The sequence below is a fragment of the Helicoverpa armigera genome, chromosome 6 (assembly GCF_030705265.1).
Source record: "Helicoverpa armigera isolate CAAS_96S chromosome 6, ASM3070526v1, whole genome shotgun sequence".
Lineage (NCBI taxonomy): Eukaryota > Metazoa > Arthropoda > Insecta > Lepidoptera > Noctuidae > Helicoverpa > Helicoverpa armigera.
Window position 1 is genome coordinate 4,923,330 of NC_087125.1, and position 11,816 is coordinate 4,935,145.

At 35.9% G+C, this 11,816-nt stretch overlaps 2 protein-coding genes across 2 annotated transcripts; one reads left to right on the forward strand and one right to left on the reverse strand.

Annotated features, from left to right (window-relative positions):
• The first annotated feature begins 4,504 nt into the window (after positions 1-4,504).
• Positions 4,505-10,200, forward strand: LOC110373085 (protein O-mannosyltransferase 1). Its single transcript, XM_064035203.1, has 9 exons — positions 4,505-4,673; positions 5,328-5,509; positions 5,636-5,937; positions 6,164-6,326; positions 7,059-7,373; positions 7,527-7,809; positions 8,004-8,271; positions 8,649-8,866; positions 8,946-10,200. The coding sequence occupies exons 1-9, from the start codon at positions 4,620-4,622 to the stop codon at positions 9,435-9,437; spliced, it is 2,277 nt and encodes a 758-aa protein (XP_063891273.1). The 5' UTR covers positions 4,505-4,619; the 3' UTR covers positions 9,438-10,200.
• Positions 10,201-10,226: 26 nt separating this feature from the next.
• Positions 10,227-11,632, reverse strand: LOC110373086 (proteasome subunit beta type-7). The gene is made up of 4 exons (XM_021330218.3): positions 11,447-11,632; positions 10,923-11,359; positions 10,637-10,842; positions 10,227-10,427 (listed from the first exon to the last, which is right to left on the reverse strand). The coding sequence occupies exons 1-4, from the start codon at positions 11,506-11,508 to the stop codon at positions 10,287-10,289; spliced, it is 846 nt and encodes a 281-aa protein (XP_021185893.2). The 5' UTR covers positions 11,509-11,632; the 3' UTR covers positions 10,227-10,286.
• Positions 11,633-11,816: the final 184 nt, after the last annotated feature.

Sequence of the window (11,816 nt, forward strand, 5' to 3'; positions counted from 1 at the left end):
GGCAGCTGCCTTCACCTTCATTTTCTTTATTTTTTTTGGGTCAACATGTTCTGCCGTCAATCTTGGTAATGCTCTTGTGTGCCCTGATCTGTTATCTATATCATAAATATACATAATGTCCTTCCAAGTTGCTCGTTTGTTATGGTATATTATATCCTTTTCAACAAAATTGTTCCTTATCCCTTTTAATAAATGTGGAGGGTCAAAAAATAAAAACAAATCACATCCACCTATATGAACGGTATTATCTGAAACAAAAAAAAAGTAGTAATGATTAAACACAAGGAATTATCATCCTCATCCTCCGAGCCAACTATGTTGAGGTCAGCTTCCAGTCTAACTGGATGCAGCTAAATACCAGTGATTATGTTGCTCAATTTTGTTTCATTAAATCTATTAAATCTATATAAATAAAAATGAATTGTAGTTCGTTAGTCTGATTAAAACTCGAGAACAGCTGGGCTGATTGAGCTGATTTTGGTTTTAAAATGTTTGTAGAGGTCCAGGGAAGGTTTGAACGATACGAAGTTCGCGGGATTAGCTAGTTAAATATATTTTTTAAATCAATGCATAAATAGTGTAAGATGGAACTTTTGATGCATACCTCCATATCTTTCTTTTGTGCTTCTGAGTCGTGCAGACTCTTCTTTTAATGCTTTAAAACATGACCGAAATGTTGATCCTTGATCACAGAGTATAGCAAGAGGAACTAGACCTGAATCACGAATGCGAGGAATAATTACTTTTAAAATTTTTTGTAATTCTGCTGTTGATATTGTTCCAGAGATAAAATAATATGCAATGCTCTGTCTCCATGAAGAGCATATTCCACGTATCATAAATACCAAAGCATGATCAGCCAGTTTCTGCTTTCGTTCCTCTGCTATCTCTACAAAGCCATTGATTTTGTCCTTCCTTTCATTGTATATGAGTCGTGGGGTGAGAGCAACTTCATCAAATACCAATGTACATAATTTCTTCTTTATATCCCACCCCCGGGATACTTCCTTAATGTGATCAAAGATCTTATCATTTATACCACACTCGAATTCAATGTTTTCGGAAAGCCTTTGAAGTGTCCTCTTATTGGGTAAGGCAAACATATTTTCCAACAATTTATACCCTTTTGGACTGTGCTTCCATAAGGTGAGGGCAATTAATTTTTCATTTACAGAGAATCGTCTCGCCATTTTATTCTTTCCAGCAAGTTTAAGTTGCATTAGTAAAAATGTTTTGGCTCTGTTGCCAAGTTTTTCAAAATCTTTCATAAGGTTTGTGTCTGTGATGAGGTTTTGTGCACTTTGCAGTCTTTGACCGCTTGTATCACCTATACTCTTTTTTGCACGTTTTATGCAATTTTTAATACATCTGCGAGTTTTGCTTGACATTTCTGTCGTTGGTTTGCCTGAAAATACATAGAATATGATTAAAATTGATTTACTAAAATAAACATACATATATTACAATTTAAAATAGAGCCCCATCATACCTATTTGGACATGACTTGCTGATTTAAGTTGGGAAGTAGCCATTCTTGTATTGACATCATTCAAATTAACGGGTTTGCCACCTGAAACATTGATAAGAGTCAGAAATACTTTTTTATGTTGCAAACAAAGCAATGATTTTATGAGCACTATAATTCAATAGGTAAGCATCTATTTTCATTTGTCTTACTAACCTTTAATCTGTGATTCTGAAGCTATTGCTATTTGGCTGGTTGACGGGAGCGATGGCTGATGGTCTTGAAGATAAACATCTGTAATGAATAGTAAAATAAAAGTTATTATATGTGCTGCAGTATTTGTGAGGTTGTATACATTCTGCTGTTTTTTCATCATACATACATTTTCAATGATTAAAAATTTTAAATGTGTATTACAATATCAAATTATAAAAAAAGAAGAAAACATCTAATGTTGTCTAAATATGTTTGATTACATACATTATTTACATTTACGATTGATTATAAACATTTAAGAAACAGAAATAATTTATGCTTAGTCACTTGTAAATATGTCATAATTATTAAATTGAGATACTAACCTTCACTCTGAATTTTTAAAGTAATTGTTGTTCCACTTGTTGATGGTAGTGAATATGAATGATCAATTAAATGAACATCACCTGTAAAAAAAATATACAACACTTATTTATATTGTTTGTATATATGTATAGCTGTATGATGTATCAAAATTCTATGAAAGATTTTCATGATATGAGAAAACTATAGAAGTTTCATCTTAAATGCTGTATGAATGATAATAACACACACACACCTTGCATGCCCTTAACAATGTTTATAGTTTGAGTATGATTGTCATCCTCAATTTGGGCCCCACAGTAGTTGTGCTCCTTTTCCACTCTGTACTCTGGAATTATAAGATGAATTTATTAAAATAAAAAGATACATTTGTAAGATAGGTGACAAAGGCACATGCTAAGTAGCACCAACTGTTCTTAAAAAAACTGTTAATATTAAAATCTTTCAGTCTTAGTCACTTTATCAGAATTATGCTACATACATACACTCTATGTATACTAAATTGGTGGTATTAAGAATTAAGATCATACCACCATACTCAATGGAAATCCAATTAACTTCAGAATCTGTATAAATTAATCACAAGCTTATTACCCCGCTGTGTACATAGTAACAATTCACTGTCCCCACCAAATAACATCGTAATCGATTATTATGATAGAAGTGCTTTTATAGGGAATTATTGTTCTAGAGGTGCGATTACACCCTGTGAATTTTTTTCACGTGATTCATGCTATTACTTTTTGAGTTAGACATTTTGTAATGAATTTACCCATAGTATTCTACTCTAAATATTTCAGTAAACCATTATTACAAACTTATTCAAGTAGAAAAAATAAAACTGATTTCGGTAAAGCATGTTACCATATTATTCGCGTTTACTGTTACCACAATAGATTGTTATGACCAGTGAATACTATGGCAATAATAAGTTACCATTATAATGAACATCGCTACTTTACAGTCAAGACAATCGCAATGGACTATTGCTGTGTAGGTTGTCATTGTCAACAATTTACATTAATAAAATCGTATTGTGCATTATGGTTCAAAATTGTGTTCCATTTCTGGTAATATATATTTTTAGCTATAACTTAGTGAGAATAAATCCAATATTTATTTATATGACAAATAAATATTTAAGAAAAAAATGCCATTTTTTGATATACCAATGATGTTGCTATGTAAATCTGTTAAGAAGTTATAAGCAAAAAACGGTTTTTTATTTTTCCTGTAAAATTTTAAGTTTTTGGTTACAATATTATTCGTTGGGGACAGCGAATTGATTTTTATAATTAAAAGTAAGCAAAAGAAAACATCTGAACATCAAACAAAAATAATGTTTAAAGGAGATTTATTACTCTGAATGTTACTCTGGGTATTTATAAAATCCTTAATATTAATTCAGTGAATAATAAAATAATTGTGAAAAAAACAGAAATGAAATAATTTTTTCTCTTTAAAGATGACAAAATGAAGACATGAAAACATATTTAATCTGCTATAACATTTTCAGGCTGTTCTTGTCTGTTCATAATGGAAACTATATAAAACGGCACTTCTAATCTTTAGGTACCCCAACCTAACAATTGAAAGTTTGCTATGAAACTGAAAGCAACTTCTGTAAGTTATGTTGTGCAAAACCTTTTTTTATGATACTTTTGATATGATAGAAATCAAAAACGGTGTAAGGCCGGCCTTACTAACACTATACCCCTGAAGTGTTTATAATACTTTCACGCTTAAACTCCTGAACCGATTAAGATAAAATTTGTCATGATGACATGTACAGAAGATAGACATTAATTACTTTCATGAAGAGACATTTTATAGACTAATCCTGATAAATATAGTTGGAGAAACTTACCCTCAGTACTAAGTGGAACGCCGTGCAGTATCTCTGTCCGCGTAAACAGACAGGGATATGAATAACGATTCCTGACTCCACGATCATCAAACTGTGTTCTATCAAAATGCTTGTCACAAACAAACTTGTTCCTTAACTGATTTTTAGTGAGTCCAAGTAAGTTAGGGTTTGTAGGAATTAGGAATGACAACCACAAGTTCCTTAAATTATCGTTTAGGGGCATGTAAAACAGTTTATGAGAGTTACTTGTAGATTCGCAATCACCAACACAACACTTTCGAAATGCCATGATTGATGACCAATCACTAAAGTAACTAGGACTATTGCACTGTATGACCCGAGGAGTATGGCTTCTCAAGAACCTCAACTCAACCAAAATTGGGAGGAGAAAACAAGATAACCGGCACTCAACTCAAATCAAAACAACACAATGATATTAAAATGGCGGCAGGTAACCTAGAGAGGCATACAGCCACACATAGAGTGCTTATTTGTCTATGTTAACCACAGATATTAAAAATCTAATCTGCGACTGCAGCGCCACAGCAGACAAAGTGGAACTAATCACCGTAAGCTCTGTCGTACCCCTGGTTTGTTGTTGACCTGTTGACGCGGTTGAAAAGTAATGATGGATAATTTAATGCCTCTAACTAAATAAAATTAAATGAAAACTGTTGGGAACGGATTATAAAATTGAAACTTAGTAACATGGATGTATCTACGGATATAAAAAATCGACAAAACAAAAAGAAAATTAAGGAGGTCAGTGAACTTGCCAGGAACAGTTACAAATCATCGTATACAAGAATCAAATTAACAATTGACCTGTTTGAAAAGAAAAACGTTTGACCAAAAACTTACTCTGAAAACTTCAAAGTAGTTACTGCATACAAGTAGGGCTGCCATCTCGAATTTCGCCAAACCCGGACAAACATTAAAAAAACCCGGACATTTGGCGTAAATCGCATTTTTTCCCCGAACGAATTTGTAATCCATTTACTATTAACATATGTATACTTAAATTCAATGAGGTGCTTCCTTACATGAAAAGTGTCCGGGTTTTCCCCGGACACTTCTTGAAACCCCGCCCGGACGGCCCCCGGACGGCCTCCAAACGAGGACAAATCCGGGGAAACCCGGACGGATGGCAGCCCTACATACAAGGGAGGTTGTAACAACATTTCATATGCGGCAACTTTCTTAGTTTCTAAAACGTTCTCTAGTTAAAGTTACCCCTGTGCCGCGTGCTCCCGGGCTGGTATAAAATGTAGCATATTTTACTTGGGAATAGTGAAGCTTTCAAATTGGTTCAGTAGCTCTTACAAACTTACAATGAAATGTTTACTCTTTATTAGATAATTATATATGAAAATAGTACCAAAATATCCAAAAGAATGAATATCTTACTTTTTATAGAGAGATGATACTCCAGCAGCAGTGGACCCTGAGCCAATACAAAAAGAGACATTATCTGCCAAGACTGATCAGGGCCCATTAGGTGTGTACTTGCACTTGGAAATAAATCTGGTGTTTCTTGGCTTATTAGCATTGGCCCTGTGTACAAGACTACCCAACCTTGATGAACCTCATTATATAGTGTAAGTTTTACTACAACTGTACGTTTATCATTATCTACTAATGTCTGAGTATGTATGTTGTGAACAACCCAAAGTATTAAAATAAATATAACTTTTTTTACACAAGTATAATTTTTTATTTTCTAGGTTTGATGAATTACACTACGGCCGCTATGTGTCTTTGTATACAAAAGGAATTTTCTTCTTTGATGCCCATCCACCTCTTGGAAAGCAGTTGTTATATCTAGCTGGCCGGGCTGCTGGCTATGATGGGAACTTCACATTTGACAGAATAGGCACACCCTACACAGACAATGTGCCAGTGACCGCTTTGCGGCTTATACCAGCACTAGCAGGCAGTATGTTGGTAGCAGTAACATATCAATTAATGTTAGAAATATCTTTCTATCACTGGACTGCGGTTCTGGCAGGTCTGCTTGTCCTATTTGGTGAGTTTATATTATTATTTTCTCATATGAATAACTAAAATAGCTAACATTAACATGTTTCTTAACTGTAACATTTTAACGCAATATAAGATATGAATTGTTTAGTTTGACCTTTACAAGGTTCTCAAGGTTTAGAAAGTTTCAGTGAAGGTGATGCAAATGTTATTAAAGTGAGTCATATAAAATAGTAGTAGTTATTAATGATAGATGTTTTGCATGCTTTCAGAAAATTGTTTTTTAGCTCAGTCAAGGTTCATGTTACTAGAAAGTATTCAAATATTGTTTGGATTGTATGGAATTTTGTGTGCTATTAAGAGTACCCGTCGAACTGGCTTTGCAAGTTTTGTCTGGCTTTGCATTGCAGCTTTGGCACTTGGCTGCTGCTTCTCGTGAGTATAATGATATGTTTTTATACTTCTACATACAACAATTATATCAACCAGTCACTAACTTTTGATTTTCATTTATCATCTAATCTTGTCAAACCGTTTAACAGTTTTGTATGTAAATAAAATTAGCAATTCAAATTAATTTTAACAACCATGGGTATTATGACTCACACCTAGCTTATGGTTGGTAGGATTGTTAAAAACACCATCATAAACGAAATAATAATACTGGTCCCAAAAACGGAATTTTCGAAACAGGCATCAACTGCAAAGCAAAATTTATTTAGGGTCATGCAGAGCCCATACTGATGATATAGACCCTTGTCTTCCCGATACACCTGTATGCTTATGACACATGAAAGAAAGCTTTTAGGCGCCGGCTGGCGCCGTAACCCGTTGGCCCATAGTTATATCATGGTTAATAGAAACAAAAGCAATTCTTTTATAGAAGAAATTATCTGATCGATAATTATGATCGGAAATATTCTATCTATAAATATCAAGGATAAGTAGTTGGAAGTTTGCATGAAAGTAGTATGTTTTTAAGTAAAAGACTGATGTCGGGATCTGGTTTTACTGTGAAACTTACCGTTTTGCAGAAAACCATGAAGAAAGTAACTATAACTTATGTTATGTTAAAGATGGGGTTGTGCCATATCCTACCAACTTTGAGGTGGATGAGAAGTCTTATAAGAAGGCAGCATATCAAGATTTAATGCATTCTTGTTGCAGAGTGAAATATTCAGGGGTTTATTCGTACTTCTTGGCAGTATTCCTTGTCGGAAGGCAAATTTGGAAGCGGATTGGGTGTACGCAATCGGTACTACGCCTTACGTGGTCGGCATTATGGAGGCTCATTGTCCTCACCGCTATACCATTTGCGGTATACGTGAGTGTATTCTACGCACATCTGGCGATGCTACCAAAAGCTGGGCCGCACGACAGTGTCATGACAAGCGCATTTCAAGCTTCGCTACAAGGTGGGCTTGCGAGTATTACCCGGGGGCAACCATTACATGTGGCACATGGTTCTCAGATAACTCTCAGGTGAGAACCAAATATTTCAGTACCCTTTTAAGGGCACAATTCAGTAACGACGTGTTTATTAGCCACTAAACCCTTTTTTCTCCGTGCCTTTTTGATGCTAAAAATGATGCACTGGAATGGATTTATGGATTCATCATAATTTTTTGGTTGTAGGCACACTCACGGGCGCACCTGCTGGCTACACTCGCACGCGCACGTGTACCCGGTGCGGTACACGGACGGGCGCGGCTCGTCGCACCAGCAACAGGTGACGTGCTACAGTTTCAAGGACGTGAACAACTGGTGGATAGTGAAGCGGCCCGACCAGGCCTCGCTGTCGGTGTCGCGCCCGCCCGACGCCATACGACACGGAGATGTTGTGCAGTTGCTCCACGGGATCACGAGCCGCGCGTTGAACTCGCATGATGTGGCAGCACCTGTGTCGCCTCAGTCTCAGGTACTTACTGCCTTCACTCTCAAATAAATTAATTGTAACGTATGATGAGAATAATATAACAGAAAAAGTTTATATAAAAAGACTTTTTCCGAGAGTAATTAAAGTAAATAATATGTACCAATCTATGAGTCTACGCTTTTTAGGTACCTTCTTCTTGCTTGAGACAAAGGTACTTAATTCAATATTGTTTTCAGGAAGTTTCTTGCTACATCGACTACAATGTATCCATGTCAGCACAGAATCTTTGGCGAGTTGATATTGTGAACCGTGACAGCGAAGACGCCACTTGGGATAGCATCCGTTCTTTAGTTAGATTGGTGCATGTTGACTCTGGGTCCGCGCTGCGTTTTAGTGGCCGCCAGTTACCTTCGTGGGGCTTCCACCAGCATGAAGTAGTCGCTGATAAAGTCCTGACGCATCAAGACACAGTATGGAATGTTGAAGAACATCGATATACGAAAGGTAAGCAAGTTATGCATGGCTACCTTCATTGACGGTTAAAACCATAGCAGTCTAAACTACATACTTTTTGTTACGTAAGACATGACTAGCTTCCGACGCGGTTTCACCCGCGTCCCGAGATAACTGCTTCCCGTAGCCGGATGGTGACAAAAACTAAACTAGCTCGCTTCTAAATTTCAACATAAACGGTTCAGCCATTCTTGAATTACAATAGGACTAACACGACTTTCTTTTATGTACTTGTATCTAGATTTCAGACTCAAGAATGAAAAAAACTGCTACTTAGCATTCTCTTCAGATTCACATTTTTATAAGTATAGCTAAGTATTATAATATTTATGTTTATTGATTGTAATATTTATTTTACTTCGTTTTAGCTGAAGACAGGAAAGAAAGGGAACGGGAACTCGTTAGTGCAGAAATGATACCAACAGCCGTAACGCAATTGACATTTTGGGAGAAGTTTGCGGAGTTGCAATACAAAATGATAGCACACGCGCCTGATGCTCCTCATGGCCATATGTTCGCCAGCGACCCTTCCGAATGGCCATTACTCGTAAGGTCTATCGCATATTGGTTATCACCTAATTCTAACGTAAGTTTTTTGGTAATCTAGCAAAATGTGCAATTTGCAAGTCACTTTTCTTTATTCATCTGTATGTTTATATTTTCAGGCTCAAGTTCATTTAATCGGAAATCTAATAACGTGGTACACTGGCTCCATCTGTGTTCTGCTGTACAGCATCTTCCTCGCCCTGTACGCCATCCGTCAGCGTCGCGCCTGCTCGGACCTACCACCATTTGCATTGCAAAAGTTTTATGATGCTGGTTTCATTCTCTTTTTAGGGTACTGGATCCACTATCTCCCTTATTTCTTCATGGATCGTACCTTGTTTCTTCATCATTATCTGCCTGCTTATACCTTTAAAATTCTACTACTCTCTTTTGTCATAGACCACATATATTATATTCTCCAGTCGCAAGAAAAAACTCGAGCAGTTACAAACATATTCATTATATGTATTGCAATATGGTTGGCATATGTTGTATTGACCTTTAAAAAATTCAGTGTTCTCAACTATGGCAACATTGACTTGACTGAAAATGACCTTTTGAATCTCAGATGGAAGGATACTTGGGATTTTATAATCCATAAAAAAGGATGATGAATATAATCATTATATATTTTTTTAAGCTGCCATTTCAAAGATCTTGTCACTTTCTTGTATATTAACAGTTTAATAGATTAAGTTTTTAAATTAAATTCTGCTACACACAACTAATAATACGATAAGGAAGCATCAAGCTTTACCATCATAGTATCTTACCAGGTAGGCTAGGAATCGTAAAAAATTAAGATATTTATTATTTTTGGTTCAATTTTCTTTAAATATCATTTTTCTATCAGTAGTTGAAAATTATTTACAAATGAACTAAGCGAAAAATCGGCTAGTGTGTGAAACGGCTGTTAAATGTTACGGTAAAATTCCCTGATGGAGCCAATAACTTTTCTGTAACCCTTGCAACTAAATTGTAAGAGAGGGGAAGATACTAGGGTGAAAAGAACTCCAGCATAATGGGGAAAGCATCCAGAGCACAATCTGAAAGGAGAAGAATCTTAAAAAAGATTTAGATAAGCAAATTATGGTAGAGGTACTCAGTAGGATGCATGCTTCTATAATAATCCATCTAAGCCTCCCATAATGGGTTTACTTTGTAGGTTTATATTTGTAAGTGTAAATGAAGACAAGTATATCTCACGTATCTCATCAATGTAATCTATATTAATAACTTTTTTGTGTAACAGAACTGAGAAAGATCAAATACTCAACTTATTATATAACTAGATTATAAATATTTAATGATACCTGAAGTGATTCCGTCCATAAGTATTTGTATAATTAAATAACATTAAATTATTATTTTATACTGGAGGTTGTTTCAATTAAAACAAATTGTAAGAAAAAATGATACATTTATTTTAGAACTGAAAGGAATTATACATTTTGTGGAATTTAACGGCGACTGTGTGAAGGTTCCACTTCCATGGGTTGGGGACAGCAGATGTTCACTGACGTCACCTCCAGGGGAATGACACGTTGTTTCAGCACCGCTGTAGTGCCCAGAGCATATCTGTATGAGCCTTGCTTCCTACCCTGAAACAGAAATGTTTTTTTGTCATATTTGATATCTTGTGTATTCTTACACTGAACCCTATCCCTACAATAGTGGCTAACAGGAGTATATAAAATAATATAATAACCCAAACACCACCATAATATATAATAATCACAGTATGTAACTTATTCTATTGGTCAATTATTATTCACTTATTCTGCTATAAATATTTAAAATTAATTGTTACCTTAACATTGGCTTCCTCATAAGTCCTGAGGTACTGAGCAGGTCCAGTGCCGCGAATGACACACAGGTCCACATTGGAACCTGAGCCCAGATCATTGAAGATACCAGCAGCAATTGCATCACGGACCAGTTTTTTTCCTTCTTCCTCGCTCATGTTTGGCTTCCAACCAGCTTCAAACACTGCCATGGCAGCCAGGGAACCAGAACCTGATCAGAATATTTTGCCATTAGCATATTATAACAGAAAAAGAAAATGATCAAATAAATAATAAAAAGTTGATACTTACCCATTGTTGCATATGGTAATTTATCAACTGATCCATGAGGGTAAATGCAGTAGATATGAGGACCAGTTCTATCAACACCACCAAGAACTAAAGCAGCACCAATGTAGCCTTGGTAACGGAACAGCATACGCTTCAATAAAGTCGCCGCCGTCTCCACAGGGACTGTGCGCCCTGTATGCAGTCTCTGCAACTCTAATTGCGATGCGACAGTTTGTGTAGTCATCTCGGTATCAGCAGCGGTGCCGGCACCACAACAATACATATTGCCTGCCAAGTAATGTATTTTTTGGCAGTTTTTATCAGATACAACAGTATTTTCAGTAGCCCTGGTGTCGGCCCCAAGAATTACACCATCGGCGAAGATTATACCCACAATCGTGGTACCGGTTTTAGTTGCTGTAGGGGCCGGGAATCCTTTGTTGGCCAAGAATGCATTTCTGTTAAAAAAGGAAGAATAACTTGAGACTCAATTCCGATTCAATATCTACATCATCAAGCTGAAAGAGAAAAAGAAACATAGTTACCGTTGGCAGTTCTCAAATGAGAATCCTGGAGCTGGGACTTCTGGTACAAGGATGGAAGCCATATCTTCGTTCTTTTATTGATAAATGAAAGTTTAGTATTTATGTTGGTTATAAACCGAATTGTATTTCTGCAAGCAAATCGTTTTTGAAAGCGCACGTCACTGTCAAAAAATTGTTTGTCATACCATAAACAAGCGCAATGACTTTTCAAAAATGCGAACAAACCACAGATGTCGTAGATATAACAATAGAATCACGCCCGATAGTCTGTGGGCGAACCTTAGAACCTTATTTTTTGCATCAATTTATTTTATTTATTAACCATAATAACATATATTAAAAACAATTCTAGTAAAAACCTACAACTAAA